General features: G+C 38.7%; 1 protein-coding gene across 1 annotated transcript in view; it reads left to right on the forward strand.

Moving 5' to 3' along the window:
* The first annotated feature begins 3,864 nt into the window (after nucleotides 1-3,864).
* Nucleotides 3,865-27,681, forward strand: part of SMG1 (SMG1 nonsense mediated mRNA decay associated PI3K related kinase) — a 107,569-nt gene continuing 83,752 nt past the window's right edge. Inside the window, exons 1-3 of the mRNA XM_017663326.3 lie at nucleotides 3,865-4,568; nucleotides 26,276-26,439; nucleotides 26,954-27,109. Coding sequence (XP_017518815.3) covers nucleotides 4,483-4,568; nucleotides 26,276-26,439; nucleotides 26,954-27,109 — 406 coding nt within the window. The 5' untranslated portion in view covers nucleotides 3,865-4,482. The remainder of the gene's footprint in view (nucleotides 4,569-26,275; nucleotides 26,440-26,953; nucleotides 27,110-27,681) is intronic.

Raw genomic sequence — 27,681 nt, forward strand, 5'->3', positions numbered from 1 at the left:
AAGAAATCCCGACAATTTTCTTGGGGGTCTAGTGTTGCAAATCATTCTGCTGCAAATCATTTTGGAAATCTGAATTGACACAGTTTGGTCACAGTACCATTGTTTTTAATCAACTATTTAAGGAAGTCAAAATAATTAATTGGTCACATCGGCCATTTGCTCATGGGTCTCAAGGTGCTGGAAGGGGAGTGGAGCATCAATTCATCCTGAGCATAATGAGCAAAGAGTCTGAGCAAAGTGGGTCCAAAAAAGCTCAGAACTTACAATTAAGAAAAGGCTTTGGGAGAGGGGCTTTTCTAGTCAGATTGTATGACAGGCTTGCAGGATGATGGAGAGAAGGGAAATTGAGCAAACATAAATATTTCAGCCATTTCTAATACAAGATGTATCTTTCTGACACTCCCAGAGTTCCTTGAGGACAGGGATTGAATCTCTATCATCATCCTGTCTCCAAGTGCTTGGCTAGGAGATGTTCAATAAGTTTTGCTGAACCTTGAGTGAAAGAATAAATTATGATTAGGCTGTACATTAAAAACATACATGAGAAAAATGTTCATTATTATGTAATTGAACATTAAACCAAAATACCTTGTGATGGGAATAATGGTCTCCTAGAAAGGATAATACTGACTGAGGGGACCCTAATCTTGGAACTCTATTCAAGAGGGACTTTTTCTCTTCACAGAATGGGGAAGGGGAAATGTTAAACAGAGAAGGGACGCCTCTTGTAGAGATTCTTTTACAATTGATAGGACCCCTCCTCAGCAAGAGGGAGGTGGGCAAGTGTGGGGGTACCTAAGGCAAATTTCAGGATGGTGTGTGTGCATTTGGAATACATCCCTCTTTTTATTTTTTATTTTAATTTTATTTTGGTATCATTAATCTACAATTACATGAGGAACATTATGTTTACTAGACTCCCCCCATCACAGGATACATCCCTCTTAACTCAGATGTTCTATTATTTTTTTACACATGTGGGTGACCATACTTGGGTTTGACGTAGTGGGAATTTATGTGTTGAGTCAAATATCAGCCCCAGTTCAGAGTTTATTTTTCTCTGAAGCTGGGGAGATGTGGAGGGGAGGAAAGTATATTTGAAAAATCTCAACTTTGCATCCTTTAGAACTGGCAGGATCATACCTTAGTGAGGGTTGGTGGGCATAAGCAGGGACCTGTGGTTGAAGTTGATGTGTAGGGAAGTATCAATATCTCCTAATCTTCAAGTATTTTTGGTAACACTTTTTAATGACACGTGACAAAGACCTTCTTCTCGAAACATAAAACAATAGGTTAAGACCCTTTTGAATATGCTCCCTGTAAGTCCGGGGAAGGGAAATCCCGGGGCAAAATACCTCTAAAAATCAAAATCAGTCAAAGGGAGAAATAAAGTTTAAAATCCATATATTGCTTACAAACTGCAGTCTGGGGCCTTCTCTTTCCTGCTCCAGTGGAAGCAAAACCTGCCCTCGCCTCTCAGGTACAGATAAGCCTTCCTTGGCCAGGTAATTACCCACTGATATGGAGATGAATGTCTCTCCATCCCTGAGGAATGATGCAAATACACTAAAGCTATACTTCTCTCCACCTCTGAACGGCTAACCTATGCAGATGTACTAAAGCCAGGCGAGATATTCTGGAAATGTTACAATTTTACCCACAGGTCACCCCTCCAGAATCTCGCCTTACAGTTTACTCGTGCTCCCTCTTCTGACCAATCTAATAACAAAAAATAGCAACAGCAATAAAACCTTGATAATCCTCAAACCAGAGGATTCAGCCTATGCCGATTAAATGTACTTTACAGCACAATCTCTCACTAAGCACAAAATGTTTCGACACTTGTTTACTCACTCCTAACAACAATGCTAGATTGCTCACAAAACTTTTACCAAGCATTAGACAAAGTCAAGCCTCTCTTTAAGCATTTTTTTCTTGACAACAGCAACACAGTCATGATAATTCTCAAGCCTGAGGATTCAGTTTAGGTTAAAAGTTCCATGCAGATTAAGTCCAAAGCTTGTCCATTCCAGCCATCACGTGGCAGCTGCATCCAGAGGGTGCATCCAGGACACAAGGACCTTAGAAGCAAATAACTGTGATTTTGGGGAGCAACATTTCCATGAATACACAGGAGGCCAGCTTCCAGGCCTTCTCCCCAAGGTGCCAGAGGAGCCAGCCATCACTGGTCCATGTGTTGAAATGTCCAGGGCCACGTCCATTTTATTCCTAATTGCTGCACCCATTCTTGCAACGCCTGTCCAATAACGTGGGTGCCTTGATCGCTCTCAATCACTGGCGATTGGCCATAGGCTGCAAAGAGCCGCTCTAGGCCCCTGTTGGTGGTTTGCTGATCTGCACAACATGCAGGGCACTCCTTATGAGCTTGGTGGACTTCAAAAGTCAATGGCAAATGCCACCAATGGGCTCACATTGTCTTTTGCCCCACGTGCAACAAATGCTGGTGTAGCCATTGGGCCACATCAGAGGCAGGCTTTCCTTCTGGCCAGCGAACCTGGGCCAATGTGTCTGCTTCATCATACCCTGGGATGCCAAAGGCAAATGGCCAGTCACATGCTATACGGTAGGTGTTTATGCCACACCACTCCATGGCCTTTGGGTCTAGTCTGTCACCCACCCAGCGATAGGATAGGTGGTTATTACCTTGGTTGGAGCTGTTCTGGCAATGGGCTCTGTAGCCAGCAAGGCGTGGGTACACAGCAGCCAGATCAAGGTGACCCGGACCTCTGCTCTTTCCATGGTTGTGGCCAGGCTCCGGCCGGCAACAAGAGCAGCAGCAGTAGCAAAAGCAGTAGCCTTAGGCTCGGGCTATGGGCTGGGTCGGCGTGGCCAGCAGTGGTGGTGGCGCCTCCACAACCACACAAATGGGCACGTCCCTCAGCGCGAGCGCCACTTCTCCCCATAATTTTTAGGGGCGGCCCTCCCAAAGGCCGCACTCATGACAGATTTCGGGTTCAGAGGAATCCTGCAGACTACCGCCAGATGTAAGTCTGGGGAAGGGAAATTCCGGGGCAAAATACCTCTAAAAACCATAATCAATAAGGTTTAAAATCCATTTATTGCTTACAATCTGCAGTCTGGGGCCTTCTCTTTCCCGCTCCAGTGGAAGCAAAACCGATCCTTCCCCTCACTTCTCAGGTACTGATAAGCCCTCCTTGCCCAGGTAATTACCCATTGATACGGAGATGAATTTCTCACCACCCGAGGGAATGATGCAAATGCTCTAAAGCCATACTTCTCTCCACCTCTGAACGCCTATTAATATGCATATGTACTAAAGCCAGGCGAGATGTTCTGGAAATGTTACAATTTTACCCACACTCCCCAAAGGTGACTCCCGTTACCGGCTTCGTGTGCAGCTTGCTCAGCATTTCTCTAAGTATCTGCATACACATGATGTATCTGATACTTTAGCAAAACCTTCCCAGGGGCACTTAAAGGAGGGAGATGAACGCTCAGGCTTGCCCTTCCCTGGCCTTCCCAGTGTGGTGGGATTGGTGGACAAGGGTTAGGATGAGAGGATTTCAAGGCACATTCCACGTTGCAGGAGACAAGGATTGTAAGGGACAGGAGATTCCCTTGATTACCTACCCCTGTTTAGGTTTTTACAATGTGTAGAAGGTCAAGGTGACAGGAGTCCACGGGCACATTTCAGGTGGGGGCTGGGTAGGTGGATATCTACCTATTTTCACTTTTTACCTTGGAGGTAGGAAAAACGGGGGTTGGGCGTGCCCGCGAAGCCTAAGGGTGCGCCTGCTTTAGCTCGCGGGCGCAAGAGCTCCCCGGGTCCTTGATTGGACGCCTATTTACACCTGACTGCCCGGGCCTCGGGGATCAGGTGTTTTCCGGGTCGTGTCTGGGAGCGCGCGTAAGTAAGGGTGGTGGCAGAGATTCCCCTCTCCCATGATCCCCCGCGGCGGGGCCGCAGCCTGGCGCGGTTCGCTGGGAGTGGCGGCGAGACCCCGGTGCGGCAGAGCGGGCCGCTCCGCGCGCCCACCAGCCCCGCCCCTCAGAGCCGACCCCGCCCCGCCCGCCGCGCCCCTGTCCTCCGGCTGGGCGGGTGCGGGCACCGCCCCCTCAGTCCCAGCATGCCGTGCGGCGGCGCGGCGGGCGGAGCCGGGAGGCGGGGAATCCGTGGTTGTGTGAGCGTGAAGACTCGCCGCCACCGCCTCCTCACCGTCCTCCTCCTGGGCCCCGGCGTCGCGGGCCGTGTACGGCCCTGGAAGAGACGTCGCCTCCCCTTCCCCCTCCTCCCTGTCTCCGCGCCGCTCACGCCTCCTCCTGCGCTGCGGGCTCAGGCGGAACCCGGAACGGCAGTCCGCCTCCCCCGCCCTCCGCCGCCTCCTCCTCGGCTTCCTCATCAGCCCCGGGCCGGAGCGGAGTGTCGGAAACGGCCGGCTTGAGCGGCGACTCGCGCTTCTTCGGGCGGCGGCGCTTGGCCATGTCGTGTCGGGGAAGGTAATGAGCCGCAGAGCCCCGGGGTCTCGGCTGAGCAGCGGCGGCGGCGGCACCAAGTACCCGCGGAGCTGGAATGACTGGCAACCCAGGTGGGTGAGCCGGCATCCAGCCCGCCGCCCCAACCTCCGGCCCCGCCTCGGGCGGGCCGGGGCCTAGAGCGGCTGGGCCGGGAGGCGCGGCCTAGGCCCTCCACCCCACTGGAACCGGGCGCGGCTTCCTGGGTCCCCTCCCGCCCTGGCTGGGGGAGGAAGGCTGCTGGGAGGCCAGGCCTTAATGCCTCCCCTCTCCCTGCGTTTAAGCCTCGGGGCTGCAGTCCAGACCCAGGGCGCTCAGCGAAGACACTGGCCTAGGAGTTGGGTCAAGGAGAGTAAAGACAGGGGCCTGATGGTGGGCGTACCTTCTGGTTACTACTCACCCCCAAGTGGGGTTTGAGTTGGGGGATCTTGAGAGTCCAGGAACGTCTCTGTTACCCATTTACTTCCTTGTTCCCTAAACCTCTGATCCTCCACGTGAATGCTCGTTAACTGTGATCCCTCCTGTGAACCCCCCCCCTCCACGTGTTAGTGTTAAAAAAAAAAAACTCCAAGGCTTTACTCTGACTTTAGGTAGGGCAGTTGTTGGGGGATGAAATATTTTACTGGTGTCAACCCAGTCTGGTTCTTGGGAATGAACTTTCCCCAAGTGCAAGGGTAGTTACCCTGGTAGAGAGCAATTAGTACCTGGACACTTGAGCGGGCCCTCAGAGGAGTAGAGAATTTCCGCTGGTATGGAGGACTTGAGCTCAGACCTCTTTGGGACCTTGATGGAATCGAATATATCAGGAACATCAACTTTTAAAACAAAGTTAATTTTCGTAGCTTTCTGATTAATCATGGGGCGGTTGTGCCTAATTAGAACTGATTTATTCTTACCATTGTTACTGAATAAGTGCTTGTAATAGTCAGAGACTATTTGGAATTTAGCCCAGTGCCTAGAACAGCTCCCTAAATGTATATATATATGTGTTTTAGGGTTAGTTGATTTATGGGCTTTCATACTTTAAAGCACACTTTAATTACGATTTTCCAGGAACTGGCCAAGTAAGTATAAGACACATGTTGTTGGGATGACTTATGCTTTCTGGTGGTTATATGTAATTTCAGCAGTATTTGGAAATAACTAATTTGGTGAAATGTTAGAAGGTACCACTTTTAAGACTTAGGAAAATAAAAACAATCTTTTGGCTAATGGGTAGTACTGTTCAATGTGTCTTCTCAAATCCTATGTTTAGATCAAATGTATGTAACTAGGTGACTTTAAAAGTTAATACCTGAGTCTAGAATTGTGATGTTAGGTAGTTTTTAAAAAATTGTTTGAAAAGCTAGCTTTACTTGTCCTTTACCACTTATGGTTTCTGAGTGCTTTTAATAAAATCACTTGACTAGTTTAAGTATTGTTATGTTCTTAATTGATTTGTACTTTCTTTGAAATGTGTGGTTTGATTTTTTTTTTTTTTGCATCTAACGAATTAGATGATAAATGAGCTTGAATTTGACATTTAAGAGCTCTTCTTTACCATTGTTTTTCAATATTGTGGTCAGCATGTATAAAATAATTTACTATCCCCTTTAGGGGACTAAATACAGTAGCCTTCACAAACAGTCCTAGAACTTTTGGATAAGAATAAATTCTGTCTTGTACTTCTGAATTAATAGGGTAGCAGAGTTGAAGCCACGTGCTGGGGTCACCTGACTTCATTTGACAGAAAGCATAAAGGTTTATGTGCTTATGGGATATGTCATGCTTTTTTCTTTCAGGTGCTTTATTTCTTGGCTCTGGGCGTGTGAGAGAGAGGGAAGAAGGGAGGGAGGGAGAGGGTTGTGGGGGGAGAGAGAAAGGAAGGGTGTAAGCTTTTTTTGAGGCTGTGCTCTAACAAATTCTCAGAACTTACTGTCTTGGTAGATGGATACTGTGAGATGTACTTGGTTACATGGAGTAGCAGTTGGTTAGGATGTTGGAAATACTTGATTTTTGTAGAGATGGGGAGAGTAGTACGAAAAGTACCCTGTAGCTTAGCATGATTTATGCTCGGTGACCATAGTAGTTTTGTTAAATAGCCTATAAAAACTTCAGGTAATTGTCAAATGATACTTTTTCATAAGTTAAATTTGAATTTGTTATTCTGTCCCCTCTTCAGAAAGGTGATGAACTCCCGTTAACTGAGGGAATGGACCTTGATCTTCCTATGTGTTTAAATGGGGGTTTATATATCTTTCTAAACATCTTCAAATGGAATCAGATTTCTTGTGGTTCATGTGAATCACTTTATTTTAAATAATTCTTTGCCTTTCTGTATCATTATTTCTGTGATCTTTTTAAAAATTTTCCTAGATTTAGGCTTTTGAAAAGTGAATTTTAAAAAGTGATTCTTGTTTTTTTGTTTAGTGTTATTTTGTCAGTCTGGAAATCGACTGTTGATTCAGTTGTGGCCACAGGATACTGCACACACACATTGACAGGAAATGTTCCAGGTGGCTGAATAGACTGGTGTCATATGGCAACAGAGCAAGCCCACCTTTGCTAGTAGCATACCTTTAGCAGAAAGCATTTGTAGCATTTTATAGTCTTCTTTAACATGTTGATAAAACTTCAGTGGTTCCCTAAGTCATTCCGAAAACAGTTCAAGAATCTCAATCATAGTTGAACTGTATTTGGAATGACTTAGGGAACCACTGAAGTGTTACCAACATGTGAAGGAAGACTATAAACCAATGCTACAAATACTCTTAACATTTAAGGATGATTAGGCAAATGAGTGGTTTTATCATTGCCAGTAGCCAAAGTCTGTCCTTCAGTTAACCTTCTTTTGGGATGTCATCTTCTAGTTGTGCCCATCAAGATAGAGATAGAATGACTTGTTTTAATATTAAATGTCTAATTAGTTGTCACACGTTTTAATATTCCAAAATGACATGATTAATTTGACATTGGAGTCAAGTACAGATTAGTACAACAAACAAGAGGAAGCATCCAAGTCAATAGAAAAGAAATAGATTTTACCTGTACGTTTGGGAATCATAAGACTTTATTTAACAGATATGTATTGTCTTACTGTGTCCAAACTTTATATACTTCTAAAAGGATGAAACTGTATATTAAAGATAACTTCCATTTTTGGTAACTAGACAGATTAAAGTTCTCAGAAATTATAATTACCTTTATTCTCCATTATTACAGAGCAAAAGGTGGAGAAGAGTGCTGTGAAGATATGGAAGCCAGGGACTAGTTATGTCTGACATTGTGAGAACCTGGATTTTTGCAACCAGAGTTCTCTATTCAGCCTTTTATGAGTTTGAACTGTCTGATGTCCATAGGTACATAGTAAAGCAAAATACCTAAAGGATGAAATTAAGTGGTGTTACTTATTTTATAACTATAAATAGAGCTTTAGTTAAATAAAATTAAATGATAAACAAATCTGTACCACAGATTTCCAAGTATACTAAGGAAGTTTTTCAGAGAATTCTATACAGTTGTTTAATTTGAGGAGGAAGTTAATTTTTTCCATTATAGAGTAAAACATACTCCTTAGGAAACATTTGGCAGTTGTATCTTTAAGTGGAACCTTATTTCCACTTCTGTTTTGGTTCCTTTTTAAGTTAGGAGTATTACTGACATGCATTTTTAATAACAGGAGATTATGAAATATTCAAATTCAGTGAAAGTACTCTAATTCAGGGGTATTGATGCTACAGGGATTTTTATGACTAGTAGAGCCACTATCTCTAAAGAGGTTGTAGGTTAGTATGGGAGCTGAGAAAGGGCTTTGTAAAAAATAGAACATTATATGGATATTAATTGTTATGTAATTCTTGGTATATTTTTATATGTGATTATCAAGAGTTTATAATCTGGAGGGAAAGCTATTTTTACAGTTGAATGGGGGACAGTGGGGCCATGACGTTGGTCTGTACTATTTTGGTAGTAAATTTGAGGGGCTTCTCAAGAAAGTAGAGAGATGGCAAAATGCAAGTTGTCTTGGTAAAAAAATTCCCAGTTTGGTTAGAAGAATGGTGTACTTGTGAGGCATGATATAAATAAGAGATAAAGCTCAGGAGTTGTCTTATAGGCCTCAATCATAGGTGAACTGTATGGAACTTAGGGAACCACTGAAGTTTTACCAGCATGGAAGTGGCATACTTTAGGAAGATTAAAATGAAAATTAGTTGTGTGTGTGTGTGCGTGCACACTCAGGTAAATGTAACCACAGTAGGAGGCAGTTGAAACAGTCTAGACAAGAGACTGTGAAGGACCTGAATGTTCTGTTTATAATTATTGTGATTTAAATTCAGACAAAAGTATTCAGCCCAATATGTGGGAATTACCAAAACCAAAAGCTCCTCATCTGCTATCTAGTGTTGATTGGGGGTGATCACTAAAGTGATACTTTTTATCTGCTCTCACTTCAAGTTAAAACACTTAAATTACATGGAATCATGGTACACATAAAATGGAGTGTGGTCTTTTGTGAACACGGAATTCTCACAACTTTTAGGCTTAACACCTGCCTTCAAGTGCTGGGCACACAGTAGGCACTGGCTTACATGCCTTTCTTTTTTATCCTAATCACCTAAAATAATTCATTGAGCCTCTTAACAAGACCTCCCTTTATGGATTCACTTAATGGTGTCTCTTCATAAATTGATTTGGCTCTCTTGGTTTTTTCAGAAACCATTTTATTTTTGGGACTACAAAATAAAACATGTCCTCTCTTGTAGAGAGGTCTAACTGTAAAGATTGCGGGCATTTTGTGGTTTAAGTCCTATGTGAAATACTCCAGCTTAATACATTTTAGTTTTTTTAAATGTAGAAAAATTGTATCCTATTAAATTCTTGTAGAAGCATTTGTGTTTTTCTGCTCCATCTTATATTAGGTGATAGAGTGTACTTTTCCTCTTAGCTGAATTCTTTTTTGAACTCCATTGTATATTTTGAGATAAATTTACATATGTATAGGCCATAAGTTCAGTGAATTTTGACAGATGTATATACACCTGTGTAACCATGACCCCAGTCAAGTTAAAAATACACGACTTTTCAGTTGGATTACCCGCTATGCCACCTCCCCACCAAAAACGCCCCAAATCTTGCACAGCATACTGGTTAGTCTTGCCTTAAAAGTTACTGTAGAATGGAAATCTTTGAATATTGTCAAAATTAATTTATGGTTTCTGCAGATTGATACCCTCACTATCTTCAACATATTTCTGTTCTTCTGTTATAAGCATACTTGAGATACCTGAAATCCTTCTGAAAACAGTTTCAGGTGGTAGATCCTTGTTAACCTTATCAGGCATTTGAGTACTGGAACACAGGGGCACTCCTCTTCTTGGATGAGTTTATTCCTATGATCTGCAGGTTCATAGGCCTTTCTCCACCCTCCCGATACCTACTGTCCTTTAGCTGTTTTTTGAACTCTCCCCAGTCTAAACCTTGTGCTTCCTTGAAGACCACTATCTTGCTGTCTCTGCCCTCTATGATCCTTCTTTCCAGATCTTGCGACGTCTACAATGAAAGCTGTGTTTATCATTTCAGTGATTGATCTCTTTTGTTCCCACAACTAGTTTATGTCCCTTAGGGCTGAGCTTGAGTCATTTTCTTCCCTGCTTCTGGGTCTTACTTGCTCTAAAGCCCTTCTCAAGCTCTTTTCTGCCTTAGGGTCTCTGCGTGCATTGTGCGTGCTCTGTAGTTGCTGCAGAGATTGTTCTTCTCAGAGTGCAGAACCTGTGGGCTCTCATGCTGTCACAGCCCAAATGTCATCCTCTTACTGAGAAACAGCAGCCTTCTCTAACACATCCGTCTGGATTTTCTTCATACCACTTAACACCATCTGAAATTTTCATACATGTCTTCCCCAGTAAACCATAACATATGTGCATGTGTCCTGTATAGTGGGTTTATCTCTGTATTTCTTCTTGCCTGCTAGTGCTTCAGTAGGTAGTGTATACTCTGTAGTTGTGCGTCCTTCCAAATAAATACAGGAAAGTGCAGTACTGCAAGTTTGTTCTTGCACGTAGAGTTAATCCAGAGCTTACAATGCTGTGAGGGGAACTGCTCCTGGGTTAGCCTGAAGCAGCATCTTAAAAAACTGTTTGAACAGATTCAAAGTTTTGGAGGACTGAGGTGGCCAGATCTTTTATAGAAGAAAGACTAGGGTCACTTAAGATTCATATGTTTTATACATCTTGAAAAAAATACCTTGCTCACATATTTAAAGTTCTTTTACACATTGATATCTTATGCCACATCTGTTGTATCTATTGGTACATTATTTAAAGTCTATAATCACTAAAAAGTTAAGTCCTGGGTTGAGCTTTGACATTCCAGTAGAATGCAGGAGGAAACAAACTCCTTGCCAGTTGTATACCTGCTGATGGAGAATGACTGAAATCCACATTTTCCAGAATCAACAAACTTCTAAACATAGTGAATTACTTCTTTCATATTAATCCTCATATCCTTTCTAAAAAGGAAATTGTATTCCTATTGAAAATTATTCCTTCGGAGGTTAATGTTGCTGTTCGTATTACTATTGAGAGTATGTCTAGGACCTCATGTTTATTGTTTTTAAAAAAGTTTACAGTCTTATTGTGTTTATTATTTAAAAACCATTTTTAGGTGTCAGAACCTCAGCAGTGCTGTTATACGTCTGTAAGAAAATTATCAATGGCTCTGCAGTGGCCTCAGATAATCGTATATTCATGTATTTGCAGTTTTTAAAAAATATTGTTGAACTTAGTATTCTGTAGATCTTTATTTTTGGTGGCAGCCAATATATTAATATCTTTTCTGTTGATTATGGAAAGGCTCCACTCATAAGTATGTCTTGGACTATATATGGACATGAGTTTTTTCTCCATATTTGACAGCATTGGCAACATTTTCTCTTTTTCACTGGAACTTTGATTTTTCCCTTTTATTTAAATTTGTTAATTGAAAACTTGTATTCTCTCTTTAGTATTTTAATCTGATTTTAAAAGATGTGTGTATGTAGTATGTGTGTGTGTTTGAAATTTTAACTTTAATCTTAGAAAATTTAGTTTGAAAGAACCTATGACTTGCTATTCAGCCTCTTGAGAGTCTCCCTAGTTTATATTCCTGATAATATGAACTCTGGAATTTCTGGTCTGAAATTAACACTTTATTTCGATGCTAACACTGGAAATCAAATTCATTGCCCCAGTGGCAGATTCTTTGTTAGCTTCCAGAGATTTGCCAGAATTTAGACAAAAACCTGTGCATTTGAGGAAACACCACACATCTTGTCTGTCCTCTGTAGAGTGGGACTCTCTGCTCATTCAATAATTGAGAAGATCCAATGATGATCAAATGGTATGGTGCAGTTGAATTCATATATATTTAATTGAAAAGAAAACACCCCCTGGATTTTCTTTGCCGAAAAGATTGATTGTTTTTCTTGTCTGTCTTTATATTCTTTGGATAAATGTAAAGAAAAATGAAAATCTTACTGAGGATACGAAAAGTACACCACTAGAACTGTTCTCCCCACTCTTTGAATTCATTTAAAAATCCGTGTGCTTTGTATAATTGCATTGGAAAAATTAGAAATAGGACCAGGGTGTTTTAGATTTCTCTCTAAAGTATATTTATTTTTAAGAATGTGTGCATTTTTAATATTGATCCTTCACAAATATTTATCTTAGGAAAGGCTGGTGTCATGAAAATACCAATGGGCTAAGAATAGGAAGACAAAGGTCTTTTGTACTGGCACTGCCAGCTGTCCCTCTGAGGAGGTAATTTTTGCCTTCACTAAGATGTGGAGTTATGAGGGTTAAAGATAAAGTTTGGGAAATTACTTTCAAAACTACTGCACAAATGATGTTTATGTTGCTATCTCTGAATCAAATAGGGAATTTTAAAGAACGTCCTTCTTATCTCTTCCTCAAAAAGTTTTAGAATTTACTACACACATGAACACACTCCAGTTCAAGTTTCATTTTTCTCTTTTAGTATTCTGATTACTTGTGTGTGTGTGTGTAATAACTTCTAAATATTTCATAAAGGGTATTATGTATTTTAGGGGGAATATATAAATGCAAGCTCCAATAATTGTTAAATTTCTGTTATATGTGGCATATGTCATTTGTGGTATTATTTGTATGAGATAACGTGGTAAATAGTATGTGAGATTATTTACCAAAAAATTGGTGGAGATGAAATTAATTACTCTCCATTAATAAGTAGTGGTTATCTTTCTGTATTTTCTAGGGTGCTTCCATTAGGCCATAAACCTGTTTCAAGTGTGCTAATGATGCATTTGACTGTAGATATGCATCCTTCTGTATTTTTCCCCCATGTATTATTCACACTTTAAGAGGTTGGTACCAGTTGAAATAGTGAACCAGCAAAAATAATTAATCTTTGTGACTATTGGAGGGCAGGTGCAAATGGAATTAAATAGGGTAGATTAAAAGGTAGTTTGTACCTTGCTTAACTTGTATTATATAGTTGGTGTTTGAGAACAAATTGTTCTGAAAACATCAGTTGAATGCTCCATTACTTCCCCCAAGTATCTGCCCCCCACCCCCATCCCCAAGTGTGTTTGTTTGCTTGGTTTAAAGGAGTGGGGAGGATGGATCATGGAATCATGGAAAAGGATATGCTCTGTCAGTGTAATTGTTCGAAGTACTTAAAAAAAAAAGCCAAGTATATCTTCTAAACAAAGACAAAATTAATGAAATTTTATAAGAATGTATGTAGTTTTTAGTTACCATGAAATTTTGGTACTCTTAAGTTAAGACACTGTACATATACTCAAAATGAGTAAATGCTGTCTCCCAAGAGATTTCATATCTAGAAACATTGATTTTTTGTTGTTGTAAAAGGGAATTATGAAAGATTTTTATTTTAAACTACTTAAATCAATCTGATGAAAATGTTTAGTAAAAAAATGTAACGAAAAAGATAGGATTTGTGTAGAATTTGTGGGTTTGAAGTGGCTCCAAGTATGATTTTGAATTGTTTCATGTCCCTCTTAAAGTTAAGGCTAAATACATTAAATCTCTCAATATATTCTGGCTGTTGCTGAGTATTGTGGGAGCATTGTTTCCTGGCTCTTCATTATTGCTTACTAGTATACTTATTAACTATCAAAAACTCTTCATTTAATAATTTTTCCTACAGTTAGAATACTTCTCACATATTTTGAAAAGTATCTTCCTTTCCCAACTATTTAGCTCATATCTCTTAAGATTTATCTATGAGACCTGTTTTATTTATTTATGTTTAAGTAGTAGGAAATGGCTCTTTCAAGATTACCCCTGGAAAAGAGGTCCCAGTGTTTAGCTGGGAGGGTTTACCATACATACTTACTTCTGATGGCAGGTAGTATGTTTGTTTCTTTACCAATTTGGTATTTAATAGTTTATTTCCTACTCCAGGATACCTAAGGATGTAGGTCCTGTAGTTGCAGTTGGGGATATTGAAGGGAATCACAGTCCATTTAAAAAGTGATTTTCTGTCTTAGTATAATTATGTTGGAAAAGGTAGAAATAGAACCAAGTTTTTTTTAGATTCCTTTCTAAGTTGTATTTATTTTTTGAGAGGATTGAGGCAGGGGCTGTGTATAATTTGTGATTGCCCTAAACGTACTTTCAGTAATGTCTTTGTTGAGAATCACTAACGTGTAATATGAAATTGAGTAAGTGTTTTTTCCACATTTGCCATCATATTTAAGATGTGTTACATGTTAAGGGGTGCATGATAGAGTATTGCTTTTGATGCCCCACACCTTGACTGTGCTCAATATTTGTAGGTTATACTATACATTGTGGCAGTAGCACGTAACTTGATAATTTTCTTTAGGAGTACCTAGGACTAAATTGCATAATACTTGTTTTCTCTTAATGTTACAAGTGATTTTGGGCAACTACATCATTTTTCTTGACCAGTCTCACCCATTGAAAAAAAACAGTGATGATGTTATCTGTTACATAGTATGTTTATTTTTAAAAGAGACCAAAGTGCTTTTCAGGATTAATTTTTAAAGGAACATTTAAAATATGTAATTGCTAGAGGATCTCTCAAGCATGTCAGTCCATTGGGGATATGCTTGAGTCTGTTAGCTAAAGGAACTTTGTCAGAAGAACCCTGCAGTTATTATTTGCCTGTGTTCCGAACTTTTTAAACATGGTTGCACACATTTCTTACAGTAATAAAACTCTGCCTTTTCCTTGATTATAGAGTCTCAGTCTGGTTTCTAGACTCTTCCTTTAAGGATTCCTGTAGTGGTTAACTCTTAGTGATTTTTAATCTTCTCTGTCTTAACGGGTGTTTTTGGTATTTAACTGGAGAGCCTGGGGGTGTGGGTGAAGAGGTGGGACCTGTTTTTTTGTAGACTTTCAGTCTTTTTGTCCTTCCTCTTATAGGGAGGTCATGGAGTAAGAGATTTCCTTTCAATCTTGGCAATTTCCCAGGCTGAATGGGATGTTTCTAAAGTACTTCCAGGACTTGCTGACAAAAGGGGAAGATAAGCGATACAAATGGGAGTTAAAGCAGGGTTTCTTTTTAAGGCTGTAAGCTCACTTGGTTTAAAAATAAAGGCCAAGAGAAAGTGAGTCAAATTAACGTGGTGTCTTAGATTCAGGAACCTTTAAATGAATGATTATTTAGAATAAACAAAATTATTTTTGTTGAACACTGAATTCACATTTGTATTGGACACGAAAAGTATCCAGGTTTTATAACTACCAGTATTCTTAATAGTAAGATACGAATTTATGCCAGATGAGGTATAGAACCTCAGAATACGTATTAGCAGTGGATTTCATGTCTCTGTCTCAGCCAGTGATTTTCTGATTTTACCAGCCTTAGTGCTTTGACTTCATTTAAATTTTTTGCACTGATCATTGGTTGGTTAATTTAATAAGTTAATAAGTTAATAATTTAGTCACAATTTTAAAAGCTATTAAAATAGGCAATAAAATATCAAGACTTTATAAATGCATTTTTCTTTAAATAAGTGCTGGAAAGAATATCTAAGATATTTCTAGGCATTAGTAAAGAGTACAATTGCTGTTTTGCTAGAAATTTAGAACTTTATGCTGTTAGTATAGGTAACAGTTGTCTTCTGGTGGTATAAGTGCACTGTTTTTTTTTTTCTAGAGACTGTTTATTTTCTGTAACCTTGTATTTTGTTTATGTCCCTGTCTAGGTTAATCCTTCCCTAGTTTTAGGTTGTAGCTCTTATGCTTGATCAGTTAATTTAGGTACTCAGTCTTTGGTTTCATTTGAAGACACTGTGACTTTATGCCATTGCTGCATTTTTGCTTTTCCATTTAGAATGGCTAAATATGTAAGCAATATAAGACACAAAATACTGAATTATTAAAATAATCAATCATTTACTTTTATACCTTTACTGTAAATAAATATATTGCTTTAAAGGCAGGTTTATCAAGGTATAGTTCTTTGAATTTAGATAAAATATATATGGTACTGTAACCACAACCACAACAATCAAGCTATAGAATAGTTCCATTATCCCAAAAAATTTCTCTGTGCACCTCTGCTTGTAGGTCTTTTTTTGTCTTCTCAAGCATTTAAAAAATATATATTTTTGAAGTTGTGGTGAAATGCACATTTTACAGTTTAGTAGTAGTAAGTACATTCATGATGTTGAGCAACCACCAGTACTATGTACTTCTATAATTTTTCATTACCATGAACAGAAACCTGATACCCATTAGGCAGTCACTCCCCATTCTCCCTCCCAGCCCCTAGCACCAAAAAATTGCTTTCTCTATGTATTTATCTATTATGGATATTTCATGTAAATAGAATCGTAGACTATGTAGCCTTTTGTGTCTGGCCTTTTTCACTGAGCATAATGTTTTTAAAGTTTGTCTATGTTGTAGCAGGTAGGAGTACTTCATTCATTTTTATGAATTTTCCATTGTAGAGATAAGCCACATTTTGTTTATCCATTCATCTTTTGATGGACATTTGAGTTTCTAGCTTTTGACTATTGTGACTAATGTTGTGGTGAACATTCACATGCAAGTTTTTGTCTGAACAGCTGTTTTTAGTTCTTTTGAACAAATACCTAAGAGTGGATTTGCTGGGTCATAGGGTAATTCTGTTTAAGTTTTTGAGGAACTGACAAACTATTTTCTAAAGTGGTTGTACCATTTCACATTCCTACCAATAACATAAGAGGGTTCTCCACAACACTAGTTATTTTCCTTTTTTAAAAAAACTTATAATTTCACTCATTTGTCGAGTTTGACAACAAAGCAAAACTGAAGGAACAAAACAGCAGCAGACTCCCAGACTCCCAGAAAGGACTATCGGTTACCAAAGGGAAGGGGTTGGGGAGGGTTTGGGGAGGGAGGGAGAGGGGCATTAAAGGGGCATTATGATTAGCACACATAATGTAGGGGGGTCATGGGGAAGGCAGTACAGCATGGAGAAGACAAGTAGTGACTCTCTAGCATCTTATTACGCTGATGGGCAGTGACTGCAATGGGGGTGTGTGGGGGAATTGATAATAAAGGGTGAATGTTGTAACAGTGTTGCTCATGTGAAACCTTCATAAGATTGTTTATCAGTGATACCTTAATAAAAAAATGGCTATCCCATTGGGTGTGATTTCTCATTGTGTTTCTGATTTGCATTTTCGTATCACTAGTGAACAACTTCTCGAGTGCATATTGGCCATTTATATATCTTTGGAGAAATACATCTATTTAAGTCTCTTGCCCATTTTTAAATTAGGTTGTCTTTTTTGTTGAGTTATAGGAGTTGTTTGTTTTGGATAGTAGATTCTTACATGATGTGCGGTTACTTCTCTGATTTTCTAAATTGTCTTGTTACTCTCTTGATAGTGCCCTTTGCACACAAATAAATAAGGCTTTTAAAATGAATATTAAATAGGTAAAACATAAATAGGTAAATAGCCCTGTTTCTGGCTTCTTTTTTGTGCTCAGAAAAGTCACTCTTAAGATCATATGCATAGTCCATATTTTAGCTGTGGAAGTTTTAACTTAGAAGACAACATTTTTACTTAAGTAAAAGTCATACTGGGTTATTTTCTAGTCTGCCTCTCCCCTCTTTATGCTGTAACCACTAAGCTGTTCTCTTTTCCGTATGACTTGTGTGGTATGAGCTAGTACCCTCTACCTTCAATACTAACATCTCAAACTAGTGAGCAAATTAAAGCTAGGACATAACTGTTGAAGTGTAAATTAGTGTGGTAAACACTTTTAATGCTATAGGAGTTTGAAGAAGGAGCTGAATGATGGGATTTTTTCTGAAATCATAGAGCATTTTAATACTCCCAATTGGAATTTACATTGACTTACAGTTCTTTTCTTTCTAGATTGTAAATTCTTAGAGGGTTGGAGCCATCTTGGTTCACCTTTTGGAGTTGTTAGCTCTTAGTTATTGCTCTTTTGTAGTTAATTATCAAGAAAATATTGTTGATTTTAATAGAAGGTTTTAGAGAGGAGATATAGGTTGCAGGTTGAATCTTGAAGAAAAGTTACTGTTGGGTCAGGTTAAGAATGCACTACAGGATCAAGAGAGAGGCCTCAATTATGAGAATAGGCAATCCTTTAATCAACAAGTAATTTATATGCCATCTGAGCAGTGGGGGTACAGTGACAAGCAAAATGACAGGCCCTTCTGATATTTATAGTCTCCTGGCAAAACACAGTTAAGAAAAAGCTTCTCATATGGTGTAAGAGTAAAGGGAACTATTAATGTTCTCGGGTAACACATATATAGCATGGACTCCTAGCCAGCGTCAGGGGAATCAGAAACTTTCCAAAGGAAAGCTTAAACTTGATGGATAACGAGAAGTTTGCTGGGGTTAGCGAGGGGTGACGATAATGCTGTTGCAGGCAGACATGGTCTGAGCAAGGTAATTGAATGGCAGAGAAAGATTAGGATGGATGGGGCATGGAGTATAAAAGGAGTGATTGGTAGAGATTTAGCTGAAAAGGGAAGTAAGGTACATAGGATGAGGAGGAGGGCAATTGGAGGATGCCAGATTTGTGTTTTATAAGAGTTATTTTTGTTGCAGTGTGGAGGAGAGATGGGATAGAGATGAGAATTGGAGGCAGGAAACACTAAGTCTTACTGATAAAATGGTGCCACTTATTAAAAAATGGCTTATGATACCATTTATTAAAATGGGGATTCCAAGAGGAAAGGCCAGATGTGTGAGGCATTAGCACATTTGAGATTGTTTTTTAAATAGTTGGGTATATAGGTCTGGACCTCAGAGTGGATATCTGTCATGGAGGCCTAGATTGGGAGTCAATGTCATACGGATAATAAATACTGCCATCAGCATGGGCTGAGAGAGAGAGTACAAAGTGAGATGAACGGAGGGACCAAGATTAGGCTTTGAGAAACTCCAAGATTTAGTAGTTTGGTAGAGGAGGCTGAGCAAGCTTTTAGAGGTTCCTGAGAAAGTAGAAACAGGAAGAAATACAGAATATAATATCCTGTATGCCAAAGGCAGAGAAGAATATGGTTACTTTGAATTCTCAGGATCCGAGCACAGAGGATTATTGCAAGAATTTTAAAAGAGGTTTTCATCAAGCCCACCTCATTCCTCTGCAGGGCACCTTTGTGCAGGCCACAACCTGCTCAACCCTACTCAGCAGCCCTATGAAAGCTGATGAGAGGATCAGTAAGATGAAGCCTGAACTATGTCTGGGATTTAGCAATCTGGAGGCCATAGTTGGTTTTGCCAAAAGTTATAGGACCAAAGTTGAATTACTGTAGGTTGAGGAACTAGTAGAGGTGAAGAAATGGGATGGGGTGGTTGGTGGTGGAGACAACTCTTAGTCTTGAGTGCAAAAAACAAAGCCAGATTGGTGGAGGAACCTGTGGAATTGTTGGGTTGCTCTGTGCTTTTTCTTTTAAAATGTTTTTGTCTTTTTAAATGGAAGACATTAGAAAAATGTATGTGCTTTACGGAGAGGATTCCATTGGGTGGGAATGGTAGACACCAAAGGAGAAAGAATGTTTGAAAAGATAAGAGATGGTGGAAGTAGATGGAATCCTAATCAAAACCTAGAGTTAGTTGCAGATGTGTTATGGTAATCTTTTTTTTTTTTTTTTTTTGAGAAGTAGAAAGAATGTGAGAGGGTTGGTGAGAGAGAGAAAAGAGAGTTTATGTATAGGATAGTTTTTGGAATATGAAGAGGGTGGGAAGGCCTGGAGAGTGCATGCAGAGAATGGGAGATGAACATTGGAGGACCTGGGAATGTGTGGCTTACTTGATGGATGATGGAAAATTGATAATTTGGTTTTTCTTGGTTTGGGGTTTTAACAAATTGGTGTGAGGAAAATATTAAGGGAGCCTAAGGGGCTTGGCGAAAGTGTTATTGAAATGATAGGCCAGGAAATCTAAGCTAGTTAAAAAAGAAAGTGATTGGATTAGGAAAAAGAGTCACTGGAATTAAAGTTACTAAAAAAACTTTTTGGTTGTATTGTGAAACAGTGTGAGTAGACAGTTGTCAAAAGCAAGTCTGCAGGGGGCATTGAGCAAGGTGGACTGAAAGGGCTTATGGGATTTTAGAGAGAAGTAGGCCAAGAGTGGCAGGCAGTTTCTACTCTGGCAGTAAGAGTGCTGAGGTTGGAACCCGGGTCATAGGGAGTTAAAAAGTGAATAAAGGTAGGGAAGGTAAATTTTTCTCAGAAATTTTGGCTGTGAGGCATCTAGACAGAATTAGGAGGAGAAAGGACATTAAGTTTTTTTTTGAGGAACAACTTGAGAGTGCTCCTATGCTGATGGGGTAATGAACAGTAGGAGGGTGGGAGGGCCGAGGCGTGCCTCAGGAAGTGGGGTTACCAGAGGTAGATTTACTTGTGAGGGTGACAGGAAAAGCTGTGTGTGCAGATGGAGGTGAAATGGGTGGATTTATTGGAATGAAGTTGGCAGGCAATGGTAGAGTGTCAAGAACCTGAAAGTTAGAAGTGAATTTGAGTTCTTGCTCAGTCTTTTACAAGCTCTGCAACTTCTCAAGTCACTTAGGAAACCTTGGTAACCTAATTTGTAAAATGGTAATTTGACATGTTTAATAATCTTAACAGAATTATGTTAAATATTAAATGAGAGAATGTATGTAAACTGCTTGGTTAAGTTACCTATCAGAGATGGTAAGAGCTCAAAATTGTTAGTTCTCATGATTGAGAGTGCTGTAAGACAGCTTATATTTCTCATGAAGCAGAAATCTGTAAAGTCATCCACTGGTACTGCCAGGAGAAGGAGGAAGGTGTAGAAAATACGAAAGTTGTTGGGGGAAGGAGAGAACTCTGGCCCAGGGAGATCCTAGCATTGAAAACCCATTTATAGTCAGAGAACTGCATGGGAGTGGTGTGGTTACCAGCCTTTACCCTGAAGACAATTGTGCACATGAAGCAAAGGTAAAATCTGATCTGATGTGGTCCCTCCTAGAGGAACTTGCTTGCCTTGTCCCTTGTGGTTAATTTGATTAGAGGTCTGTTAATAGTGGGTGTTTGAGATTCCTTGGAAGGGAAATAAACTATACAGAAGTCAAATCTTGACTATGTTTGATAAAGATGTTAAATTACAAAACATAATTTACAATCCTTTAGATTTTGAGTTAGAGTACATTCCGTGATTTTAAATAGAGGTGCAGAGTTGGAGCATGCGTGAGACTACCCTTCTGATACCAGTTGCAATTTTGGGGGGTCCCAGAGACCACTCCTAGGTTGGAGAATTCACCAGAACTTGGAGAACTCATTGAAAGCTGTTATATTCAGGTTACAGTTTATTGCAGCTAAAGGATACAAATTAAAATCAGCCAGGGATAAAGGCAAGACTCCAGGAAGGTTCTAGATTTGGAGCTTCCAGTTTCCTCTCCCTGTGAGTAGTGAACAGTATTACTTTTCCTGGTGTTGATGTATGAATATACATAGAGTAGTATCAACCGTGGAAGCTTACTCAGCCTTGGTGTCCAGAGTACTTTATTGGGGCTCTAGGTCCACCACCCACATACATGAGCTATTCTCCATCATTCCTGGAGATTGAACTGATTCATGTGACTCAAAGCCCCCACCATAAATCACATTGTTAGGCTTTCTGGTGTGGCCCAAAGCCCCCAGTGAACAGGGACATTCTTATTAGGCATGACATTCCAAGAGTTTAGAGATTACCTTCTAGAAGCTGAGGGTAAAGGCCAGATCTCTCTTGGGCAAGGTAAAATTTTTAGTTTTACAAGGAAAGTTAAGTACATTTTCATATTTTAAGTCTACAGTGGCCATTTAGTTGGAGGTTTGATTAATATTAAAAATTGGTAATAACCCATATATAGACAAGGATTTGGTATTATAGATAATACTTAACTAAGGAAGTTCATCGAGAAATTATGTATTTAATATTTCAATATTGCAAAACTAATGTAAACTCATAATTTGGCATGATGGTTCAGTTCTGTTTTATTAAATTTAAACTGTTATTTTCTCCTGTGGGAAGAATTTCAAAGTCCCCGAGTTTCCCAAATGAATTTTTTAGCCATAGACTTGTGTTTTTAGAACAGTGTTTTTAATGTGAAATGATGTACACAAGGCCCAGGGTATGTATAGTTTCACCTTTTCTTCTCTCCCTCATGAAAGCATGTCTGAGTCCAGGTGAGTAGCAGACATTCTAGGGATAACCTTGAATTTATTTCTAAAAGGAAAATTGTTTCCAAGTGGTATTGATTTTTAGTGTGAAAAACTCACAGCACATCTTACAACTGCTTTGTGTCAATGACACTATCTTTCAGTACCATTGCTTTGGAAAATAAGTGCATTCCCACCTCATTGGCTTCAGTGCAAATCTCATTTCCTGGTTGATATCCATTACAAATTAGATCTCACCATGAGAGCGTAATCCCTTAATAAGTCTAGTTAAAAAACAACCTGAAGCAATATGATGCTTGTTCTAGTGGCACCACTAGGTGTGGTGTTTGCATCAAGTCATTTTGGAGTGCTTTTTGGAAATGTTTCCTGAGAGGGAATTCTCTGACTTCATACTTCCCAAGTGGCTCTTTTTTTTGTTGCAATGCTTATAAGAACCAGACTGCAAGACCACATATAGTCAGGAGATACTATCCCCTAACACATGGTGGATTGTTGATAAGAGATCTGAAGACTTGGGTCATTCAAAATGAATGGCCTCTCAGATTTATTACATTTTCTGTATATTGAAAATAGGTAACTAAAATGAGTGGTAACTGTATTTGCATGTGATTTGTATGTTATAATTAACATTTAAATTCTCTTAAATACTAAATTTTTTTGGTTGCCACTGTAAGCCTCTTTATCCTGTAAGGCACAGACTGGCTTTCCATCTCAATTTTCACTTCAGCATATGAACCCTAGAGGCCATAGTTCAATTCAAAGCACCTAACCCATGAATGATATTTGCTTCATGTTTGAACAACAAATGTTTTAACCCACTGTCTTCACTAATATTGTAACTACTGTCTTACAGATTGACTTGATGCAAAACATCACAAAGGCTCCATATTATACAGTATGCGATTTTTGAGGTATGAGCTTTAGAAACTTACCTCTCATGTGGCATGTGCATCAGACTTTAACTTCAATTTAATCATTTTGGGGAAGTTTATGCATTTCTTTCTTTTTCTCTTTCTCCATAATGTTCTTAGAGTATTAAAGGGGCTGCGGAGATGTTTTTGGATCCTTGCTAGTAGGATTCTTAGTGTTAACAGATATATTTTCTTTTATTGCTAAATTGAGATACTAATTCTGGCAGATGATAGCTTTTTCAGCCCTTATACCTAGCTTAGCATTTATGTCTGCCTCTTTTGAGTTCAAATCTGCATTTTTCTACTTTGTGCCTTTGATCGCCTCATTTTAAGTGCTCATTTCCGTTCTTTAACATTTTCTATTTATTGGGTTGTGATTATCTTATTTTGTTGGTGCTAACAGCTCATATTGACTTTTTTGAGACCTAAGCAGTCTAGATATTATAAAAGCAGACATTTCAAGTAAATGCTTTACCATTTTGTGCTTTTGGTTTCACAGTATCTGTAACTTGAATTCTGGATGGAAATGTTTGATCAGTTTGTATTAAAATAACTTGTCAACTAGAGAGTTTTTAAACAGGTCTAAGACAGTAGTTCTACATTAGTAAATTTTATATTTCTGGAAGCCCAAACTCTGGAGGAAAATATTTTGGTGTTATAATGCACGGGATTTTAAAACCTGCATTTCTGACTAATTGGGAAGTTGATCCTGTGTTTTTTTCCAGTTTTGAAATCAAATGCTTCCTAGTTAGAAATGGATTTGTTGGTAGCAGTAGATTGCTCAATTCCTTTAGTGCAGAACTTAAAATCAACTGCAGTATGCTGAGTGTAAAAACTTGTTTTGATTGTGTTCATATGCTCATGAACAGCTTATACATTATTTGTCTGTTAGACTGGAAACATTCAGTTTATTTAGTATAATATTCATAATAACTTTGAGCATGCCCTAAAAGCTAAGTATTTCTTAAGAATTCTTTACCTTATTTAGGCCTCAAAACAACTTTACATGTAGATATTATCCCCATTTTATGTAAGAGACAACCAAGGCTTGGAAGATTAAAACCTTGTGCAGAGTCATGCATCTTTTCCAGTGCTAGAGCTTGGATTTGAGCCCATATCTTTTTTTAAACTGTATTTTCTGCTGCCTTATGTTTACTGCTATATCACTAGAAAATGATACAAATATTTAACTATTCAATAGTAAGGATATGTGATACATAAACATAATGAAAACAGGAAATTCAGACATTTAAGTATTACTAGACTTCACTTATCTTAGTGTTTCAGAATTATTCATTTGCTAACAGTTTACTTTTCTAGGTGTATTAGGTGCCTTAACACCTAATGTGTATCTTATATAGACAAGATCAAAATCTGTCAGAAAAGCTCATAGCTTTCTTTGATTTTTCAATTTCCTTTCAGAAGTTAGTGGTGTTAAAGTTTATTATAAGTGCACATTTAATGTGCTATTTTTAGATACATGGGGAATGAATGCCATTACATTAGTTTTAAAAAGCTCTCATGCTGTGTTTAGTATTAAAGGCATTTAAATGGTTATAGACTTAGTATACTTAGAAAATATCCTCATATGTTTTTTTCTTGAAATTCCATGGATTTTATTTTTCTGTATATTGGAAATACTGAGTTTTGTCTGCTGACAAATTGAACCCTCAGTGTTTGAAGAAAGGACTCTATTATGGAGCTTTGTTACTTTAGTATGACAGGGTTATGGAATTTCATCAACTTCCAGATTGAGTGCCTTTAAGGAGTAATTTAGACTTGTGCCACTTACTTATCCAAGTTTATTTGGACCTATTGTCCGCATTCTGTATCCACAGGGTTTGTACTAAGTACAGGTCAGGGTGTCTCACTGACTGAGGCTATGCAAACTTTGATGTTTAATACTTTTGTGGGTGGGGACAACAAAAGGATGATAAACACAAATTGAAATACATATACAAACACTGTGGTTAGTTTTATACATGGGGAAGAAATAAGGGGGTTGAGGAGTAGGATAGTTTCTGCACTTGCCAGTGTCCTTAACTTTTCCACATAATTATGGGTTCAGAATGTGTTTTTAGTATGTATCATAAAAGTCACTTTTTTTTCTTGAAGGTTGTTCCTCTCAGAAGAAACAACAGTAGGGCAGGAGTGTTTTTCTTGATATTTTTCATATGCTGCCATAGAGTAGGTAGTGTTGTCTTACTTCCTGATGCTTTATGATTGGTGGTTGGAAAAACAAGGCTTATGAGAAATTACAAAGCTTAGCTCCCTATTTTACTGATGAGGATATTGAGGTGAAGGTTCTTAGATAAGGACACTAATTTTATCCTGGGGCTGCATCACTTGTTTATTAATATCCAGTTATCAGGGACTATTCTAGAGGATATTTGAATTTTAAATAGATTATGACTGCAGCCTTCAAATTCAGCTTTATTGAATTCCTGATATGTTAACTTTTGTTTTCCTCATTTTTTATAATTTTAATAGATATTCTTTATAGTTAAGGAATCTTCAATGAAGTCTTCAGTATTGCAGTATATTAAAATCTTACTTTGCAGCTGTGTTCTTTCCCTATGTCTTGTTGATCTTACTTTCAAACGTTATTCTGGAATTAATTTTTCCAACAAATAATCAAGTTATGAATTCAGTAGAAAAGAGAACATGCCACATGGCCATGAGGCAGTACTTTTAAAGTCATTTGGTAACACAATGCCCCTGCCCGTGATATGTTGCCAGTGCTTTTTATTTTTATGGCTGGGAAGACTAGTTTTTCTGCCAATTAACTCTCCTGGAAGGAGAGTTTAAGAAGCGTAATTCCTTTTATTGTCACATGAAGAGAGTACTGGGCTAGGGTGACCCAACTGTCTCAGTTTGCGTGGAATGAGGAAGTTTCTAGGACATGGGACTTTGAGTGCCAAAACCCCTTGTTTCGAGCAAAGTGGGTTGAGTCGTTCACCCTAATCATGGTGGTTACTCATTTTTCTGAATGGGTCTTTAGACTAACTAGTAGGAAGGGCTGAAAAGCTGGCATTTCATCCATTGGCAATCCTTTCCCAGTTGAAAGAGTTGTTAGACACTGGAGTGCTTGTTAAGAATGGTAATGATGAAAAAAATTAAAAAGGTGGGAGGGGAGAGAGACTTGTATGAAAGAAAGATTTATGATTTGGGCTGTTAAAATGTTTGTTCAAAGTTCTAATCTTAACACTCATCTCTCTTTGCAGAACTGACAGTGCATCAGCCGACCCAGATACTTTAAAATACTCTTCATCCAGAGATAGGGGTGGGTCTTCCTCTTATGGACTGCAGCCTTCAAATTCAACTGTGGTGTCTCGGCAAAGGCACGATGATATCAGAGTCCACGCTGACATACAGAATGACGAAAAGGGTATATGTATTTTTTCCTTATTTCTAGAGGCGTGTTTTTTAATTTTTTAACCTATTTACCTTACTGTCCCAATAACCTCTCTATTCCTCCCATACCTCTCCTAATATGTTTAAAATATAAATATTGAATGTAATGCTATTTTTGAAACTTTCTAAGTTATCCCCTTTATTTTTAAAAAACTTCATGTTCTTTTCATACACATAATAATACATAAATGCAGTTTACTTGATCCCAAAAATACAATTATCGCTAAGGCTGAAGTCTTGATTACTGTCTCTCCTTTAGATTTCTAAAAAGATTTTTGTAGTGCAAAATCTGAGTTGATTTAATTTTCATTTCTTTTTATTTTCTATTGAAGAACAAAATGAAATCAAAATGATTTCAAGGCAGACAGCACAGGGAAAGAGTAGGAGAAGCAAAGGCTGGAGATGGGTAATAAGATCCTGAACTACCAGGAATTGATTGAGTGAAACAAAGAGCCCTGTTCAAATAATGTGAACCTTACTGTTTTTAGGTGGCTACAGTGTCAATGGAGGATCTGGGGAAAATACTTATGGTCGGAAGTCGTTGGGGCAAGAGCTGAGGGTTAACAATGTGACCAGCCCTGAGTTCACCAGTGTTCAGCATGGCAGTCGTGCATTAGCCATCAAAGACATGAGGAAATCACAGGGTAAGGTTCTGCAAACTGGGGACCAGTCACAAATGCCTTCACGAAGACCTGTAACTCCCATTTTCTTGGATGCTTCTGAGGTTGGTTGGTTTACTCTGTGAGTTGAAAAACATGTGCAGGTGATAATTTTTTGCATTCCTTTTCCTGTGAACTGTTTCTTAGAGTAAATTCTGACAAGAAAGGTTTTAATATTTTTTAGAGAATTCTCTTAAAATAAGATTTCGAAGACTAGATAAGATCTAAGGAAAGGATTTTCCTGACCATAGTGGAGGCTGAATGTATAGTATATAGTGGGTTTCTACTGCAGGAAGTCCTTGAACTCTAGGACCTATAAGGGATGTGGGTATATGTGGAGTAGGCCCCTTTCTAACGTTTTATACATCGATACCACATTCTTCCTTACAACACAAGCCTCGTAGTATAGGTTAAGTGCTTTGAATATCAGAAGATGAGAGGAAATGATCATTGTTTTTCTAAAAGAGGAATTAATTTTATTGGTAAAGTGAGTACAAAATGATAATTTATACACTTTGTTGAACATAATTACTCTTTGGATATTTAGTCTATGAACC

Source organism: Manis javanica, chromosome 10, assembly GCF_040802235.1.
Source record: "Manis javanica isolate MJ-LG chromosome 10, MJ_LKY, whole genome shotgun sequence".
Classification (NCBI taxonomy): domain Eukaryota; kingdom Metazoa; phylum Chordata; class Mammalia; order Pholidota; family Manidae; genus Manis; species Manis javanica.